This window comes from Eutrigla gurnardus, assembly GCF_963514095.1.
Source record: "Eutrigla gurnardus genome assembly, chromosome: 4".
Taxonomy (NCBI): Eukaryota; Metazoa; Chordata; class Actinopteri; order Perciformes; family Triglidae; genus Eutrigla; species Eutrigla gurnardus.
The window spans coordinates 31,356,488-31,377,254 of record NC_139918.1 but is presented as its reverse complement, the minus strand read 5'-3'; the positions used below and the strand labels follow the sequence as shown (position 1 = coordinate 31,377,254).

The following is a 20,767-nucleotide window of genomic DNA, read 5'->3' as shown; positions in this document are numbered from 1 at the left end:
CTTTGTTCTTAAGTGCCAGAATATTTACAAATGGGTAATTGAATTTATAAATATTTATTTTAATATATAGATTACAAGGGTGTTGAGTGTTTTTGGTGCAATGCACCCCCAAACGGTCCTTTTTAATGTGATAATTGATCAGAATCCATTTATTACTCAGAAAATTGTACATTTAATTCCGTTTTTTTTTTTTTTTTTTAAATGTTATCTACTTAAGATGAGTGGTTATTTATTGGTAGTCTGCGTGACAAGCAACTAATTTTAGTAAGTGGTACAATATTTTGAACAAAGCATAAAGTTGCAGTATACGTATGTTCCCCCTCTAGTGAGGTACACGTTCTGAAGTAACGAAGAGGACAACCAGGGTGGGGTACAGAAAAAGATACTTTAATACTGGAACATTTACAAGCTGAATAGAGCGTAGGCTCAGGTCCACATGGTGCTGGCTGTGGAAGAGGGTTGGTGCTCAGGACGCTGTACGGCTTCGGTGGCGCTCACACGTACCACAAGAAGCCGAAACGCTTGTGCAAAAGCTCCTCGCGGGGCCGCAGGTTGAACAGCTCCTCTGACAGAGGGGAGACCCAGCGGTCGGTGTGGAAGACGCTCTCACCGATCTGCACGAGTGTTAACGGGAGACAGTTTCTATCAATACAAAGACACCCTTAACCTGCATCAACTTGGATTTGTTCTACCATTAAATATAACATGCAATATATATATATTTGATATATTAATGAGTTCAAAGTGCCTCTGACGGTGTGTTTACTAAAAGATGCATTTCAAACTGCCAGGCAGCTTTGTTATGTAAGCATCGTTTTATGCATCGCACAGCTTTACCTTCCAACCGGGAACGTCCTTCATGAGAACCGCCTCCTCTTCTAGATTTTCCCTCAGCATCCGTAGGGACCTGGCCAGAGGGTAAATTCGACCGTTACATGAAGACTAGCGTGAGGGAGTTACCATGCTTTTAAAATCTAGAGGGTTTTTCTTCACCTTCGGTCTTGCTCTGCCTGCAGCAGGGGCATCAGAGCTATCCTGGCTTCCATCTCCTCGATCTGCAGGCGCCTGCATTGCAAAAACACATCACCACTAGTTCCAGCCGGTTTGGGTTTAAATGTTGGTCACAGGTAAAATCTGTATAATACATAACAAAATATAACTGTAAGACTGATCCTACCTCCTCTCTCTGTTCCAGCCAAAAAGCCTCCAGTAACCAAACACCATGATGCCGATGCCAATGCCAAACATGCTATATCCTGTTGATCAAAGCAGGGATATTGACAGTTTAAGACAACATTGTATTTTACACATGAAAAAAGGATGAGTTGTGCTTCACATAGCTTTTTCTGTGATGTTACAAAGATTCAATAAATTACCATCCGTCTATTAGCATATTAATGGCAGCACAGTTGTGTCTTAAATTATCAGAGCACGTACAGATTCCAGCGACTGATCAAACCAGTTTACCACACCTTATCTTTATCACCAGACACATACAATTACAGGAGAACTTAGGTAAATCTCACCCTGGACCTTATTTCCCCATGTTTGTGTGTCACTTCAAGGACAAATGACGTCAGTGTAACGTGATGTCCACTAGAAGTGCTTGTTTTTGCCCCCAAGAGGCTCAGATGTTATTATTAGTGTCTGGCAACATTATTGAAAGGACTACAGAGGAAGAGAGGCTCCTTGTTCTGAAAACTTGTGGCCGGAAGACAACAGTGGAAACGTGAGGTTGGAGAGAGAGCTGGGAGGAGTTTGTTGTGTTGGTAGTACTGGAAGCATAGCTTATCCAAAAGATAATCAATGACAGCGCTGAATATTTTGATCATTTCAAGTGGATGAGGTCTTTGAATTTGATGGTTCCCGTAGTCGAGTGTATACAGATGAATAGCTCATAAGGAGAGAGCGAGAGGGGAGACTGGTGGCGTTCGTGTGGGACCTGTTGCTGTCCGATATTCAGATTTCAGAATAAAAGTCCACGAGACACAATAATGAACGAACCGGATCAAGTGAAATGTAAGGAAAAGCGTTTTCCTGTAGAGTCCTTCCAATAACATTGCCAGACACTAATGATAACAATCTGTGCCTGTCAAAAAGAAGCACATTTAGTGGATGAGACATTACACTTACGCTGCATGATTGCATCCGACGGTTAAAGCAATCTCTCTCTATCCTGGACCGGTTTCAAAAACTGTTTCCCCATTAGTCACCTAGACCAAAAAAATAAAAGGAAAATGGGAACTAAGGCTGTTCGATTTTGCCCAAAAATAAAATCCCAATTTTCTTCTCACAAAATCCAATTTTCGATTACGATTATTTTGTGAAATGACAAAAAGGTAAAGAAATTATTTCAAACATGCTGTTTTTTATTGAACATTTTGCAAATAATTTCCCCATTGGGAAATGAGTGCAAACCTTGCTCTTATTAAACAAAAAAATCCCTCAAGGGATTAATATAAAGAACAATTAATGAATTTTGGCTTTGCTCCATGTTATCTTCTTGTAGACCTCTTGTAAACAAAAAGAACAATCCCTTTGGGATGAAGAGAAAAACCTCACTTTCACATGTATCTTAAGGTGTGTCCATTGAACAAAAATGAATGAATAAAGTGCAGAACGATTTTCACGTTTTTAACATCGTCCTAACTATATAATCGCGATTACGATTTAAAATCGATTCATCGAACAGGCCTAATGGGAACCAGATTTATAACTACCACAGTTGCCCTTAAAGACAAAGACATCTGTCAGCTCAGTTCCATACCAGAACCTGCTGCACCAGTTGGAGAGCATTTAGTCAAGTGCTGAACAAAATAATCAGTTTGATTACATGACACTGATCCAATGTTACCGGCTGTCTTCTCATTGAATAACATAATGCATCCAATGCTAACAGCTTCTCATATTGTTTAGGACTTTGCAGTTGCAGGCCTTACACGCAGAGCCTCAAGGCTCGTTTATAACAGATAGACACATAGGAACGTTTATTTCCTTCAGTTTGGCCAGCAGCACGGGCACGGAATCTGATGGGGGCAGATTTAAGTGCAACACCAGTTCCGTGAAAATCAGTGGCTTTAATTAATTAGTATCAGTGTGTTTTCACACGTCAGATACACGTTCATTATTTTACTAAAGCTGTCGAAATTAACTGCATCACATCCAATACGAAGCTCATTTGCAATGAACCGGGTCGCCGTGTGAGCTAGTTAGCAGAGCCGTTAGCATTAGCCGCTGCTCAGGAAGACGCAAAATACCGTATTTAAAAGCTCGTGCGTTGGACGTGAGTATTCCGCTAACTGCGTGTGTGATGTAAGTACCCGATAGTCCTCGTTTCGGCAGATTTCTCTTGTAATCAAACGAGGCATAGCCTCCCGAAGGAGGCATGTCCTGCTTCACCTTGGACCCCGCCATCTTGCTCCAGCCTTCTCCCCAAACAAACTGTTGATGACGTCACTGCAGGAAGGCCTCCTCCTACTCTGTCGTCCGGCCAGCTTCTACCGCCCCCACCTGTCCGGATGACAATGTATTTGTTCTCTAGAGGTCGCTCTGCGGCCGAGTGAGTAGCTGGGTGATCAAAGCTGCACCCATAGGTGTATCTAGCCCGTTTAAGGGGTGCTTTAGTCCTGTATCATCCCAAATCCTTCTAAATGTAAAGCAAAAGAGTTCCTGTTGGGTAGTTTAATCTGTAACATAATACTAATAATCCATTGGTTGATGCGGTACAAGTGTACAGGGTAAACATAATCATATTTTCCTCTGAAATGTTTCTCAGTCAACACAGTTGCCTAAGATGGCAGTTTGCCTTCTGGCAGTAACATGTATGTTAACCTCAGCATTCCTTTTCTAATGGTCTGTATGCTCACCAACCTGTCTTTCCTGTTTTCACCTCACTCCCTTTTATGATCCGCCTTCATGATATACTTTCACTCACTGAACTTTCCATTTTCCTGTTTTAGTTCCTCTTTGAACTTTGGACTGCTCGTTTCACTTGCTTTGGATGGACACCAATCCGATAACTTTTCTGCATGTCACTTCCCGAGTTAAAATGAGTAAAGATAAAAGAGTGAATGCCAGGAAATAGTTCCAACAACCCATGCCATGATCATGTGAGAAAGAGCACTTACAATGGCATCCCATAAGGCTTTATTTGCAGGTGAGAGGCCGAGCTAGAGTTAAATCATCCACACATAATAGATTAAAACAAGTGTTTAAAATGTATATTTTTTTTATTTCTTTAGGAGCTAGGAAAAAAAGTAAACCAAAAACATTTCAACATATGTTTGTACAATGCAGTTAACATTGGGAAGGGGATAAATTATGCAATATGGTGGGGGTACAAGATAAAGATATCTTGTGTAGTCCAGACTCTTGGTAGAGAAAGTCCCTTTAAAAGCGTTGGATGCATCGTAGTTGAATTAATCTGAGGCAACGTCTCTGGTTCTTCAGCTCCTTCAGAGTTTGCATTTTCTCAGCAATGACAAACACACTCAAAATAATCTTACAATGTTGACATGAATATAAAACAAGCAAATTACAGATGGTAATAATTACAGATGAATTAATCAATGACACCCTGCTTCTTCAGCTGAGGTGCAAAATAAACAGAGGGCTTAAGGGAAGGCATGCTGTTTAACGGGGAAGGCTAGAATAAACTCTTCGTCTGTGGAAACCACCATATACTGAAATAAAACAAAATAACTTACAGTAAATACAAAATAAATCCAAACTTTAACTACATGGGTGATGCATTGAAACCTTTACAGCTCCGTCATTTTGTTTTTGCTGAACATAAATGTGTATTTTGTTGAATGTGAACTCTTGGGTATGACTATAACCATTCAAGTGTCAAAAGGTTGGGTCAGTTAAACCCACATCATGGTAGAAAGAGTACTTTTAAAAAACCAATGTACTCAATGCACACATAACCTCTTATCACACAATCATTCCACCACCCAGTCTGGAGGACAGAAGTACCCAGGGGGAAGCCCTTCAACTAGTCGTTTTTCCTTTGTCCCAATCAAATCAATCAACAAATCAATATAGTTTCTGCAGAATTTTCCAAATAACAGCAAATCTCAAAATAAACAACAGAAAATAAGAAAACTAAAACAACAATCATACAAAGGTAAGGAAGGAAGGTTTCTTCACTTTGAGAGATTGTATTTGCTTAACACTCCTCCGGGGGTTGCTGTTGACCATCTTATTGGAACTGAGGGACTTGGACAAAACGTGTACTAGTACTAGTACTAGTACTAGAGTACTGTTTGAATTATTTCCATGTGTTTGCAGTCTGCGAGAGCGATGAGCGAGAGGGGATCATGTCCAGCAGGTACTCCCTCTGGCGAGCGTCCACCGTGGCCGACGTCTTGTGACCCGTCAGGCTGGGGTTCACGTAAGCCATGGTGACCCCTGGGAACATGCAACAGAACAGCAGGTCAAGGTGCGGAGCAAGATGCATGCTGGTAGTTTAATGCCTTTTGAGTTGAATAAGAACGATTTTGAATGTATAGCCGCCCATGTCCCCACAACACACAGACAGACACAAAGGAAAATGACAGATGATGAAAACTTCTACTCTAAGGTTGAATAGTGACACCCAGGGGGAAATAACACACCACCAAACGGAGGGACTAAAGCAGACAGATCACTGGCAGGGGGAGAACTGGAGAGTGGGATTGCCTTGTCCGAAAACATTTCCTCCTTAACGGTAATTTATTTTTTTCATCTACTGTATGAGATTATACTAGAACACGAGAGAAATTTGGACGTAGGATGTTCAAGGACTGCTTTTGGACCAGACAGGAATTGGAAAGAGAGCCGATGTCAGCGGGCAGGTTGGTATTAATGTGAGTCTACCTGTGTTGCTGTTGCTCTGCTTCTTCCATGCAGTGGATGAGGCACTACCTCCGCTGATAATCCTGCCGCCGGCGATTCCGCTGCTGCTCACCTTTGAACTCTGGACAGAGCGGTGGGTAACATGGGCATGCTTACCTGGCCGGCTGACCAAAGCTGCAGCCGCCACTGCACTCTGCAGCTGGGAGGAGGAGGAGAAGGAGTGGGGGACGCCCCTCACCCCCAACGATGAGACACCATGGGACTGCTGGCCCTGGGAGCTCTGAGGGGAGTTAACAAACACAGAGTCACAGCTGCATCAACAGCAAGAACAGCTTCTCCTTGAAAGGAAAACGGATTCCGACCTGCTTGATGGAGTGATGGTGCATCATGTTGGCTCCTCGACTGGCCTGGTGGAGGTGCTGAAGAGAGGATGCTCTGGCGTGAGCCTGCTTCAGGTGCTGAGACATCCCCTTCTCCGTTTTCATCGACAGCGAGGAGGAGGAGCTACTGTGGGAGACCGGTGAGGACGTGTGCTGAAAAATATGCTTTTCTATTTCCTGCTCTTGTTGCAGTGCCTTGACAAGCGCAGCTTTCAGCCTATTGGTATGCTCGGCTTTCAAAACCTTTTTCTGACTGGAGGACATGCAGTGTTCACAGACGACTGCACCGCCTTTTGTCTTGTCCTGCCTCCAGCGGCAGGAGAAGTCGGTTTTGCACTGGGTGCAGGTGAAGGGGTCTCTGGGAATGGTCTTGGACAGTGCTGCGCCGGTTTTTCCTGGATGGACAGAGATGGGGATAGGCACTGATTGAAAACCTGAGGTGATGTACAGATACTTGGTGAAAGTAGAAGTACTGATTCAACTTCTTTACTCAAAGTAGAACATGTAATCAAAGTAGAAAGTATCCCTATGAAGGATAACCCTAACCCTACTTTGATTTGCCAAAGATTCATGTAAATAATTTTCCTGTTGATCGACTAATTGATTCATTTGCTAATCGTTTTATCTCTGCATCATAAAAGGCATCGAAAAAGAAAAGGGACACACCTCTGTGGATGCTGTCCAGCAGATTCTGGACCACTTCTTCCAGTCCCACCAGGTAGATGAACTCGTTATTGGCAGCAGAGGGGAGGAAGTTAAACTCTTGGGCAGGGGGCTTGGGTGGGGGGATGTCCTGCAGGGTCTTCTCCAGTTGTTTCCGCAGGGCGAGTTTAGCTGCAGCTTGGCGGCTGGCTGGAGAGTCATTCACGCTAACCACTGACACGCTTCCTGAAGAAGAGCTCTTGAAACTGGATATCGAGGCCTTGGGTAAAAAAGGAAAGACAGAAAAGAAACAATACAGGTGTAAACATCAAGTCAGGATCAGGGTATATTTAGGCTGACGTCTAGTCAGCTGTAGCTGTGAGGTGTGATGCTACGCACGGTTTCATAAATGAGGTAACACGCCTGCCACTGCAGCACACAGATTACTTATTTTTAAAAAGTCTTAGCGTGAGGGCAATAAATGGAACATTTAATTGCAAAATAGTGATCAAAGGTTGGAGTACTTGTTAATATAACAGTATATGTTTCTGTGATGGTGCTTTCTTGACTGAAATGGGGTTACTTGAACATCTAAGGTTACAGTTATGTGCATTTCGTCCCGTTTTGTTTGTGTACGTGTCTTTGCTGTAGCGCCGGTTGTCGGTGCAGCTCCCTGACTGCCTGATTGAGTCTTTAAAAGCTGCCTCACTACCCTGCACACTCGTTACATATTATTGTTACAGTTGATTTGATGTGTGTCTCGCTTTATGTCATAACACAAATATCATTGAGGGAAATTAGAAATGTCTCTACTTGAGGTTTTAGTCCTCCACCCTGGATGTAAAACAGACATGTTTATATTAAATACTAACCAGTGTGTTAGCACCACTGCCAATTCTAATCAGGCCTGAGTTGACCACAGCTCTCTGGCTCTGGGCTGCAGGGGCTGAGATCCTGTGGCCCAATAGCAGGGGAGGGGGCCCTGAGCCTCCAGAGGCAGCCAACTGCTGCTGCTGCTGCTGCTGCTGGCGGAGAGCCTGGATCTGCTGTGGAGATACAGAAATGGGCTAACCAGGACGATGACAGGGATGACACGGAGGGGCATCACAGACGGAGGTAGTGGAGGGCAAGGGAGGGGCATCAAAAGCACCGAGGCAAAGGGCACACACAGAGAGAGAGGCGCAAAGAGAGATCATAAGTCCTGAGTTTAAGTGTCATCACTTCCCTGCTAATTGTACTTCACTAGGTGGCTTTGGATAAAAGCATCTGCTAAAAGCCCTCAATGATTGTAGCCACAGTAAGATGGTGAAACTCAGACTAACGCTGCCGTGACAAAGACAACATTTGAAATATAAAAATGATTGATATCTTACAGCGGTAATATTATTGTTCACATTTCCTTACCTGTGCCCCTCGGACCAGAGGGGGCATTATGATCTGGGAGCCGTGTTTGGTCGACACCAGCTGCCCTCCTCTCACCAGCGGCGGAGGGATGACTGTGCCTGAACTCCTGCCTGTCAAGATCTGGTCAGAGGAAAACACCATCAGAAACAGTAGCAAGTCCAGGCCTGTCACAGAGATGTGTGGCGGTGGACGGATAGTCTTGTTTTCTGTAGCTGACTGAAATGACCTTGAAGTTTTTAAGTCGTGGTAAGAGCTGGTGGAATTCTCTAAACACAAAGGGAAGCTGCCTTTCTTATCTCCTTCAGCATAGAAGGACAGGAGGTGATGCCGTCCCACAGTTCCTTGCGGCAGCAACATGTAAAGCATCGCTGTTTAATTGTACATTATACATAAATTGAAAAAATCCATCTTAGGAGCTGCAATTCCTTGTTGGACTGGAACCCTTAATTGAAAGGTTCATCATCACGTTTGTCTCTGGACTTCTATGCATCAAATAAATACAAATCTGCCGCTGAATAGTGTAAGTGCAAATGGATTAACTTCTTAAGAATTCTCCTTCATCTTTCCTTGACCTCATGATGTTTTGTCTGGGAGAAGTGGTGAGGAAAACACATTAGCCTATCTGCCATAGTACAGCACTGACCTGCTGAGAGCCTTTATTGCTTGTAATTGTTCCTCGTATGAGAGGAGGAGGAGCAGAGGAGCCGGAGTTCTGAAAAGGAAGAGAGATATTGATGGCGATAAACAGGATGCTTGAAGTGGAGGCCTGCGTTGTGGGGATGTGTGGCTCTTTGTGCGACTCTGTGTCGATGTGGAAAGTAACAGCTTACCTTCTGGAGAGTGTCCTTCTGGATCTGACTCTGTCGAAGCTTCTTCAGCAGCACCAGCTTGGCCTCCTCCAGTCTCAGCTCCTCCTTCAGCTGCTTAATGATGCACTCCCTCTCTGCTGGGCTGCTCTTCTACACTCAACAGATCACATCACTGATGAGAATACTTCCCAATATGTCGGGGCCTAAACCCTGCATTAACAGGCATGCATCCTGTGGGATATTGAGCTGTTACCTGGTTTTCAGTTCTGCCTGTGCCTAGAGTGAATGCATTAAACGTGTCCAGCTTTGTGCATGCGTGTCTCACCATGAGCAGGTCTGTGTCCAGCTCCTTGAAGTGGCTCAAGCCATTCACTGCCGGACCGGGAGAGTCATTATCTGACAGGATGATGACATCATCGTCTTCAGGGGACGGAGGACGCTTCTCCCTTTTTACGCTGCTGGACCTAAGTAGGACGATGACGTTCACATTTAGATCAAACACTAATACTATGGACAGTGAACACAAAACACAGTAGTTATTCAGTTATTTTTCAAGTGAAACGTTAGGATGGAAAATAATATGACATTTTCTGATTATGGGGGGAAATGTTTTTAATCTCTTTTAACATCTTAACATCCCATTTCCCCTTCTTTATTTCCCCTTAGGTAAACTTATTCCTAACAGTATCACAAATATTCTGATTCATGTTTTTGTGTGTGGTTGCACCAGCCTTATCTAAATGCCTTGTGCATCATTTTCAACACATTTAGACATAATTGATATTTTGAAGACGTTGGGATCTCCATTAGAATATTATTATTTGGGTTGCACAATATGTAGGTGCACATAATACGTGTGAACTGATGGATCCAGTGGGGTTGAGGGTAAGAAGTAGACGTTTTTGGCAAGTTGAGGCAAGATGAAGAAATAGACCTTAACTGACTCAAATATTAGCATCCATTAGTAATGTCTGTAATCGTGGAGATCTGCTCCACGCAGCTCGTCTTCATGCTGATAATACTCCAACAACAGAATCATCCTAAATGACAAGGAGGAGCAAACCGGAAAGCTCCATGAAAAGGTCTTTCACCATGCGACGGCTGTTTGAGAGCACCTATTTCCTGTTGAAACAGGATATTGTGGCAGCGTCACTACAGGCGTCTGAGTCATTTGGGGCTTCATACATCATTCATAGCATCAAAGGGAATTACAGCATGTGGGAATGTGGCGGTTTGGATCAACAAATATACGCACATACTCCCTCACGACATATAAGGTGTCTCCGATGGAAAACGGCGAGTTGAGCTGCGGGTCGTGTGTGAGAGAGGATGACTAAGTTGTTTAACACTCAGAAACCAAACAACAGCAACGTTCCTCTGAAATACGAGGGTTGTGATTACAAAGATGATGCATTTCTATTGAATCATTAGAGTCTATACATGTCTATACATGAGGCCTGTCTCCCCTCACCGTCCTCCTTACGTGTGTGTGTGTGTGTGTGTGTGTGTGTGTGTGTGTGTGTGAGTCTGTCCTCGGGGCTTAGCGCCATCATCACTTCCTGTGGATTAATCACTACTCTTCCAAAGAAGTCACATGACCTCAAAGTCATCATCACGTGACACGCTCACTTTTCCTCCTCCCCCCCCTCCTTCCACTGTGGAAACCATGGCAACAAACCGGCTGGAACCGGTTTATGACACACGGCTTCATTTTGTGTGAGGGGAGTTTTTAGGGTTCAGGTGCTGAGTCGGGGGAAAATGGAGGTGGACTAGAAGATAAAGTTAAACATCAACTCTGAGGACACGCCCCCCCCCCCCATCCCCTTCATGGTAATTAAGGATCATAAAAGTAACTTTAAACGGTGAAATAGTTAACGATTCCCTAAAACAGAATGTATAGACTGATAGATAAAAATCCCTCTCAATCATCACTTATGACCCACTAGAAGTGTGCTGCGTCTGTACTGCCCGTATTCTGTCTTTCCTTCTTATTTCTCTGGGTTCGGGACTCTTCTGGGTGTCAGCAAAGAGCATTTGGACCCCAAGCGGGGTGTAACACCCGGCCAATAAGCAGCCGGTTATCATTGCCAGGTAAAACACTGCACATTGGCCTACCGAGGCCCACAGACCAGGCAGGCCTGACTCAGACACAGATAGAGCACAAATGCAGATTTTGGCCTCAGGGTTCGGGGTTAGGGGTCATCCTGCAGGATGAAGCGTGCAGGTTTGTGATTTGTGCTTAAGAGCATAACCACCTGGAAACAATCAGAAAATAACGTTGTGTTCTTCTGATTTTACAGCTTTGTCCTCAAAAACCAACAAGAGGTCTGAACAAGAAGCGTGCGGTCTACATTTACTGTAAACTGGTTCTCACCCTTTGGAGGTGCTCATGTCCACAGGCTGCTCCCCCGTCTGAACTTCCACTTTAATGGTGGCCTTCACCTCTCCTGCAGCTTGCATGCCGCTGGACACCTTTGGCTCTGCCGGTGGGACCTCGGCCCTTCCATCCACAGCTGGCTCCGTCTTGACCTTGTCATTGCAGTCAGTCCAATTGTCTGAGCTGGTTTCAAGCGGTGTCTGTTGTCTCTCCGTCAGCTTCTGATCATCCTTCTCCGGCTGGGAGGCCAAAGGTAACGCTAAAGACAACGGAGACGGGCTCCGTTGTTGCTCCTGCTCCTTTTCATGCTCCGATACGACTATAGTCCGGCTCTGATCTTCTGCCAGTACAGATTCAGGTTCAGATTTAGTTTGTTCCTGTGTTGTGGGTTCAGAAGCGTCCAATTTAGGCCTTTTGCTTTCATTGTCAGCATCAGAGGTTTCTACAGACGGGGGACCAGAATCCTTTTCCAGTGCCCTCTTCTGGCTGCGCGTCTGGCGGACAGCCTCCTCAGACATCCCCTGCAGATAAAAGGTGGAAATAACTGCATTATATTTATTATCACACATTCAAAAATGTCTCAACGCCTCACCAGAGTTCTATTCATTTATCTGTCACTGAGGAACCTCCAGCAATGTGGAGATAATTAATGAATGTCAGTGAATAAATGTGGTTTAAGTTCAAAAGTGGTTTGAACCAACAGCTGCACTGCAGTGTTGGAAAAGACCAGTTTAAGCTCTGATTGGATGTCACATTTTATTCCTGTCATTATCGGACATGTAGTACAGAGCGGTTCTCAGTCCCTCCGGGATGAAACATGTCTGACTTCCAGCAGCTTTTCTTTAGTGACGATGCACCTTGCAATGTTTTAGGCGTTGTTTTGCAATGAAATTCTCATGTGACGTCTCTCGCACACACACACACACACACACACACACACACACACACACACACACACACACACACACACACACACACACACACACACACACACACACACACACACACACACACACACACGCTCTCCATCATTACACATCCAATGTTTTTTATAAAATGTTTTGGAGACTCTTTATTCCTTAACACACAGGGCTTGACATTTTAATTTGAAAGATATACTCAGATACCCATCAGCTGTGCTCAGATCAGACTGGAGATGGAACCACTGAACATGTGTGAGTTGTACTTGCTAGCTCCCGAACATTTGGACTTTCTAAACAGAAAACAAACGTTTTGTGAGATTTACTGTAAATGGGATTGAATTTGCGTTTATTGTTGTTAAAAATAAACAAAGTTATCTCTTTTACTGAAAGCATGGTTATGATCATTCAGAATGTGAGCAGACCAAACTGACCTTGAGTCAGCTATAGGGGACACAGGCAGACTAAAATGGCCCCCAGACAAAACGTGGAATTCAGAAGGTCACATGTCCAAGATGTGAACTCAAGCATAATTCCAAAACATCCAATTATCCAAATGTCAGTGTAACTAAAAACCCAAAAGAAGGGAACACTGAACAAAAGAGATAAAGAGATAAACACTCAATGTTCACTTCAAAACAAAACCAAAACATCAGCTTGACGGTCGAAAAGGAGGAACTAAAACGTTGCTGCAGCGAGACGTCAAACAGCTGGAGAACATGACAACATCGTAATCAAATCAGAGTTTAAAGGGACTTGGGGAATATTCTAAAATTAACTGGAGCATGAATTGTGTTAAAATATTCATAACAACCGATGAAAGCAAGTATTTTAGTAATTTATGTGTGTATGCGAATTCTTTTTTTTTATTCATTTCGTGTATAACGTCTCTTTCCTGAACACCTGATCCATTTCTGTCTAATATCTCGCTGTACAACAAATTCAATCCCAGCAGAGTGAGACGGCAGCAGCTCGTTCTGTCTGACAGTTGAGCACCAGTAAGTGTGCATGCAGATACTCAACGGTGGCTGTGAATCCCTCCGTGTCAAGTCAAAAACCAGAGAGGACACGCAGCGAGACGGTAGACGACACGTTTCCCTTCATGGTTTTACAACAGCCTATCACATTAATGTGTGTATTAATAACCTGTTATTTATAATAGACACAGTCCATGTATCTGTACAATAACAGAAGAAATATGTCTTAAAGAAAGTCCATCCATCGTCTACTGCTTGTCCTGTATTCAGGGTCGTGGGAGGGCTGTGATTGGGCGAAGGCAGGGTTCACCCTGGACAGGTCGCCAGTCCATCGCAGGGCCGACATGTAGAGACAGACAAGCATTCACACCTACGGGACATTTGGAGTCATCAATGAACCCATGACCCTCTCACTGTGAGGCGACAGTGTTACCCACTACACCACCATCTCTTAAAGAGAGTCAATCTTACTATTGATTAGGCTTGCATTATGAAATGACGGTATAAACACATAAATACAGACTGATGTGAAGAACGCTTCTGGCAATGAATTGCTCAGAACTACAAAACCAGACTCTTGTTATACAGCATCATATATTTATACACCCCGAGAAATCCGTCAATCTGATAAGCGTCTACATCTACCAGCGTTTGGAAACGTGTGCTGGGTGAGAAAGTAAGGACGAGTTTGAACTTTTCTTCATTCCACACACACAACTACTTCTGTCACTTTTCTTGTGTGCAGCCGAGTGAACACCTTCGATGAGAGACCGCTCTAAAGGTTCACGCCGTGACGCCCGTCTTCAAACGCTCATCACATCCCTGGCTCTTGAATGTGGATCAGGTAGAAACACTTCTGCTTTCTGACGTGATCAAATGAAGTGTTTCCACATGCCGGCCTTTTCAACATGTCCAGAGAAGAAAGTTCTCCCCGAGGGATTACCCTCGTCATGTGTTGCACAATGTGGATAAACTCCTGTTGCTAGCTGCCCCTGTGGCTAGATCCAGGTTTCCAGTTATCTTGTGGTTAGTTGGCAAAACAAAACTAAAAACATGGTGGTAAATTATGCGATGAATGAGGGGAAGTATGACTGCGTTTATCCTCAGTGGATATCGTCAGTATGGAAATGACAAAGTGGTTCGCGTGTTGAAGGGTCATGCCAGAAACCTAAAGACGGTTATGAACATGTAAACGTGTGTATGGTTTTCCTCATATCCAGAACTAGATCAAAACCAGGATCAAATTGACTTACTACCATGCATATAAACAGGAGACGACCTGAATTTCAGAATCCCAAACAGAAAAAGGGCTCCGAAAGTCTCATGGAATCGAACCCTGGCCTCTGCTGAGGCCATCAGCCAGCGACGTACGACTGGAAGCTTTATTGTTTGGGTTTTTTAGGTGGAAAAGGGACTAGAATTAACCTTTACATCCTACGACTTCACAGATACACACTGTACACACACTTCGACCCCCCTCCCCTTCCTGTTCTCAGAATTGTTATGGCGTCGAGCATAAAGCACACTCAGAGTATCCATGATGTACCTACACACACAACACACGCAGCATGCACAGCAATCATCTGATAACAGAGAGCTGACCAAGTTGTTTTTTTTTAAATACTCTGACATCACCGAGATACACATGACATGACCCTTCCCAGGATTCAGTGGGACACAAAGCACTTTTCCTGAGAACCAGTTCAAACCGGTTGGCTGGTGTGTGTGTGTGTGTGTGTGTGTGTGTGTGTGTGTGTGTGTGTGTGTGTGTGTGTGTGTGTGTGTGTGTGTGTGTGTGTGTGTGTGAGACTGAGAGAGAAGCTGAAGCTGGTTTTAACCCTTCATGTGCTGGAGCAGACGCCATTACACAGTGTATGTGTGTGTGTGTGTGTGTGTGTGTGTGTGTGTGTGTGTGTGTGTGTGTGTGTGTGTGCTGAGGAGAGTTGTGATGGCATTATTAACTCTGATACACACAGCTGTGAAATGATGCGAAGGAAGAAGTTACCCCCCCCCCCCCCCCCCCCCACCTCACCAGACACTGACCCTGTCTTTGTAACAGGGGATCTGAATGGCTGACAGGTTTCACATTTCATCTCCATGGCAGTTTACAGACATGTCCATCAAGCCCACACACACGCACGCACACACACACACACACACACACACACACACACACACACACACACTAAAATCATTCTATGTCCACTTCAACATTATACTATTTGTAATCAGTCAACACGTGCCGACATATTATCCTGATAAACATTCAAATAAGATGGAAATCATTGAACAGTGTTTAACGACACAGTGAAGACATTGTGCGTTCTTCTATTGTAGTCGTGCTACATTTCTGTAAAACGGTTAAAAATGCTGCACCAGTGGAGATGAGTGCCATGATATCAACTTTAAATGCAACACAACAATGTAAGAAATACTTTTTCTAAGACAAGTCGAGACGATGAGTTAATATGGCTCCTTATATTGCTACCGCTCTGTGTGTGTGCATGTGTGTGTGTGTGTGTGTGTGTGTGTGTGTGTGTGTGTGTGTAGGGGGGTAATCTAATCAGACTCAATCCTCCCATTAACATTTACTGTGTAATTACATCACAGGGATCACTGCCATATTACCATATTGCACTGTGCAGGTACTTGACTCCTGGCGAATGTGGTTTTCGTCGAGGCAGAATATTTTAATCTGGTATCAGGTTTCTACCGCTATCAGGGCGCCGCTCACCCGAATCCACAGTTTATCTACCTGTCCTGTTTTCTGTCTTTTCTTCCTACCCTGAGGTGGTTATTTCTCTCGGATCGTGGATCATGTCCATCATCAGTCACTCAATCCCCCTTCATTCAGGCTGGCACTCACTCTCCCCCTCCATCGGCGTCTGGCTGCTCGTACAGAACGTGTTCAGCATCCTATCACCACTTTATATACAAGATAGGCAGAAAACGGCAATTAGTGTTGCCTATATATTTGATAAAGTCATGGAGGCTTGACTAAACAGCTGCCCTGTGACCCCTGCAGTCATGTGCAGCAGCTTAAAACGTGGCCAGCAGACGACCCATTCCAGAACAGTGGCTGATTACACAACTGCTCTGGACCAGTCTTGTGTGTGTGTGTGTGTGTGTGTGTGTGTGTGTGTGTGTGTGTGTGTGTGTGTGTGTGTGTGTGTGTGTGTGTGTGTGTGTGTGTGTGTGTGTGATCGCTGTAACAGTGGTCTCTGGAAAAACAACAGAGCTGAAACTTCGGAAACGGTTTCTGACTCACTCGGCCGTATTCATGTTAATGCCACAATCAGTCACACAATCGGTCATAACAGGTAGAATGCCAGTGTGAAAGCAGAGTACTGTCCTCTGGCCAGTGGGAGTCAAACCTTTCTCTCAAGTTAACGTGTCTTTTGTTCACAGTTCATAAACAATGCAAACATGCAACTGACTTATTTATTTTCTTTACATGCATATAACACTTTATATGTGCACTCATGAACATCTGGATGTTTGTCCCAGATCTCCGCAAAGAGGCAATAAAGTCTCCTAACAGCAGATCACCTTACTACAATCTTCAGCCTACAACCAATGATCAATGATTACTAATAATGATTACACATATGACAAAAAGTAGAGCTTATTGACAGAAAATTAATCTGCAACAACTTTCATAATCAATCAAATACTATGTAATGTTTTGTAACGTCTACTCTTCTACGGAAGAGAAGTTATATTTTTAATACTGGACAATTTTGGTCGGTCAAAACACGAAATCTGAAGACGTTGGACGTTGGTAAAGTGATAGTAAACAAAATGAATTTTATTTTATAACCCAAGTGATTAATCGAGAAAAATAAGCAATTAATGTAAAAAAAAGTAATTAATTTATACCTGATTTAAACCTTTTCAGTAGTCTGATTATGATCATACTTACATACTAGTTGTATAGGATATTATTATTATTATTAGATGTCAGAACGTTGATAATAACAGTACATTAGGTATGTAATAACACCTCAGTAAATCTCAATCTAAAACTACAGCGAAAAATAAAGTTAACAGCAACATCCGGTGCACAGCACGTAGAAACGCGTGTGGTTTTGTCAACACACCGGCTTCCGTAGTATCCAATCCTTAAATATTAAAACGCTCTTAAATGCAGATTATAAACACATAATAAGCAAATTACTGTAAACTGGTTCGCTTTTGTCCCTGAAGCTTCGCAAACTGGCACGACTGTGGTGGTGACTGGGAACGTGTGTGCGCGCGCACGTGTGTGTGTGTGCGTGCGTGTGTGTGTGTGTGTGTGTTCAGCTTTAAGAGGAGGAAGACTACGGTTGTCACAGAGCGAAGTAGGAAGATTAGCTACCAGATAGCAGAACCAACGCTGGTGCCAGGGGGCTTAAAGCAGCGCAGCAGCGTCCACCATTAACCACCAGCACCAAGACCACCGTCCAAACCACACGCAGCCCTTTAAACACGGAACCCAGCCCACCACATGTGCAGCCAGCCGGCTTCTCTATGTCCTCATTGTTATTATTTTTATAATGTATTATTGACACCGCCTCGGAGGAGGTGATTAGTTAGCGAGCTAACATTAGCTAACATCGACACAAACAAAATAAAGAAAGAAAAATCCACTTTAGCTCCGTTACCGCTAACGTCGGAACACCAGCGGCCGTTAAAGAGACTGCCAAGTCAAAAGTAGTAAAAAAAAAAAAACTCCTCATCAACGTGACCCGCACCACGACCGGAACCGAGCCCAGATATCGCCGACCTGGCTGCACCCCGATGCGGGACGACAGTCGGCTCACAAAGCGGGCGCAAACTTTTCTTCTTTTTTACCCCGCGTCGCCCTAAAAGTGGAGGCTGTGTGCGGCTCCCCGGGACTGTTTACCTGGGTGTCCCCTCCCGGACAAAACCCGGGTCGGAACTCATTTCCATCGACCGGCCCGGAGGACGGAGCGCAGCCGCGGAGAGCCACTGGCGATGCAGCGCCGTAATCCTTACCTCATTCAGCGACTTCTATCGCACCAAATCAAGTCCGGGGATCATAGTTCCGCGCTGGCACGCGCAATGAACGTAAAATAACCTAATCTTTGGTGGAGCGAGCCCCCCGTCCCCACCTCCCCCTCCTCCTCCTCCTCTCCTCCCGGTGCTCAACCTTTGGCTCTGCGGAGAAGTGTTACTTTTCAACAGCCCATCAGCTTCTTTATCGTCACAGATAGGTGGAGGAAAACCTGGCTCCTCTCGACGACTCCGAATAAAAGATCCACTTACTCACAAACTTCGGCTTCGCCTCGGTCAACTTACTCGGTCGCGTTGTCGCCCGCTCTTCGCCGATGGTCGACTAAGAAATGTTTAATCTGCAGTTAACCTCGATAAATCGTTGCTTTTTTTAAATCCAGGGGATATCCTCTTTTTTTCGGCCCTCCCCGCTGCCGCGTCTGTTGCCAAATAATGCGCCTCAACACACATGGAGCCGCTGCGTCCTCTTAGTGGGCATGCGCACCTCGGCATACCAGGGCGACCGGATCACATCATGTAAGTCACTGACCACCAAGGGCCAACGCAGGACGACCGTGTCAGGGGCCCGGGCTGACCCATGACTGTGCCGGCATGTAGCCTACAGAGATCCCTTCCAACACACACACACACACACACATTCACACGCACGCACACGCGCGCGCACACACTATGTAACAATGGGACAACATCACAGGTTTTCCCCAAAACACTCAACGGCATGACAAGTGACTTCCAACGTGCAACAAAGACCAAAACCTGCAACATCCTCAAGTCGGGACTCAAATTCCCCCGATATTAATACAGCACCTCTGCGTTGAAAAAACATGCAACATAGAGTATAACACATTTGCATAATGGGCAAACAGTGGGGAGCAAGCAGGACTAACAGTGCATGGCTGCTACATCATGCACGTTAGCCAGGAACCAAAACTGGTTTTCCAACTGGGGCGTAGGTGGAGATCCTGTTGTACCAGGGCCCTACACCTCCAGGATGGCCCCAAAAGTCCCAGCTATACTGTGTTAAGTGTTTTTTTGGTATCTGATTAACTGCAAATGTGTTGGGGAACTTGCACCACCGAAGCACAACAAGAACTGGATGCTCTATAATCCTGAACAGGGCCTTGAGTTCCAATCTAGCTTTAAAGTTTTACTGGTCTCAAATGAATATACCTCTATATGACCTAAAGAGACCATCCAGGAGAGTCCCTGTCATCGGTCCCCACGAAATCACACTATTTACAGCATGCAGGTTCACTAGAACCTCTTTCATCTCAGACTCCAGCAGCAACCAACTCACAGTGGACAGACCCAGATCCAGCTTCTCTTCACCTCGCCACCACCAACAGTAAGCCACTGGAGGCCCAGGCCGCATTGCTGGGCCTGGCAGAACCAGAACCACGGCTGCACGGGGCAGACTGTCAGACCCTGTTGCAGAAAAATTAGAGTGAAAAAACACTTCTGCTTTTGTCCACAAGGACAGCCAAAACCAACATAAAACTGAATGTTCCTCATGGTAACTTTCTGATCGTATCGTTTGACTTAAAAGCCTATTGTGTTTAAATAGCATATGTTTCTGAATAAAGTGGTGTTTAATCATATTTCTTTGCACTGCATGATGGCGACAGTGCATACACAGAGAATGGGAGGTAGGGAGTTAATACATCTTTGTCCCGCAGCGCTCTCATACATTAATCAGGCAAGGAAGTCTAGTATCTGCACAACATGCATTCACACGGCTACAGTCCTATATAAATATGCAGTGTAGTACATATTTAACAAAGCCTGAATACTTCAGCATCATATCATCCCCCAAACGTCAACTTTGGTCTTACACCAGCAACCTCAGGGCTCTCAACAGAGACCTGCATCGGCATCACAATCTGATCCTTATTCCAAAATCAGCATCCCATAATTACCTATGACTCTTAAGGACCTGCTAGCATCACATATGACTCCCTGACACCGCACAAAAATCTAAACCATCCACCTCAAACGCAGTAGTTCTATTCAGATTTCACTGCTGTCACCGCAGGTAAAAGGAGGGTTACATTAATAGCCAGTATATCAGGCTTGTAGTCGGATCCATACATGCAGGTCCAGAGCACACATGGCGCCTCCTTAAAGGGTCCAGCTGGATGCCTCTTTCATGGCATCCCTTCATGCATCACTGTGAACTGAACTAATCCTCTTTCATCCACAAACACTCAAAGAAATGCACACACACACACACACACACACACACACACACACACACACACACACACACACACACACACACACACACACACACACACACACACGTGAGTTTGAAATACTGCGATCTAAGTCATAGAAGTAGAGTGAAGTTGGGAGGGGGATACCATTCTGTAACAGGTGGGGGGTTGGGTGCTTTGTTAGCATTCTT

At 44.6% G+C, this 20,767-nt stretch overlaps 2 protein-coding genes across 7 annotated transcripts; both read right to left on the bottom strand.

The window, feature by feature from the left end:
* Positions 1-366: 366 nt before the first annotated feature.
* ndufa13 (NADH:ubiquinone oxidoreductase subunit A13) lies at positions 367-3,473 on the bottom strand. Its single transcript, XM_084007962.1, has 5 exons — positions 3,321-3,473; positions 1,178-1,256; positions 994-1,065; positions 838-907; positions 367-614 (listed from the first exon to the last, which is right to left on the bottom strand). The coding sequence occupies exons 1-5, from the start codon at positions 3,412-3,414 to the stop codon at positions 495-497; spliced, it is 435 nt and encodes a 144-aa protein (XP_083864088.1). The 5' UTR covers positions 3,415-3,473; the 3' UTR covers positions 367-494.
* A 743-nt stretch (positions 3,474-4,216) lies between these two features.
* LOC311012741 (transcriptional repressor p66-alpha) lies at positions 4,217-18,821 on the bottom strand. 6 transcript variants are annotated; one of them, XM_084008366.1, is made up of 11 exons: positions 18,649-18,821; positions 11,448-11,971; positions 9,399-9,537; positions 9,095-9,223; positions 8,908-8,976; positions 8,265-8,384; positions 7,733-7,927; positions 6,885-7,140; positions 6,201-6,613; positions 5,995-6,118; positions 4,217-5,412 (listed from the first exon to the last, which is right to left on the bottom strand). In XM_084008366.1, exons 2-11 carry the CDS (start codon positions 11,966-11,968, stop codon positions 5,273-5,275), a joined length of 2,106 nt encoding a protein of 701 aa, XP_083864492.1. In that variant the 5' UTR covers positions 11,969-11,971; positions 18,649-18,821; the 3' UTR covers positions 4,217-5,272. The 6 variants fall into 6 exon arrangements, with proteins under 6 accessions (XP_083864492.1, XP_083864488.1, XP_083864489.1 ...); XM_084008362.1 differs by having other exon boundaries at positions 5,860-6,118; positions 18,616-18,767; XM_084008363.1 differs by lacking the exon at positions 18,649-18,821 and adding an exon at positions 18,346-18,459 and having other exon boundaries at positions 5,860-6,118.
* Between the last annotated feature and the right edge of the window lie 1,946 nt (positions 18,822-20,767).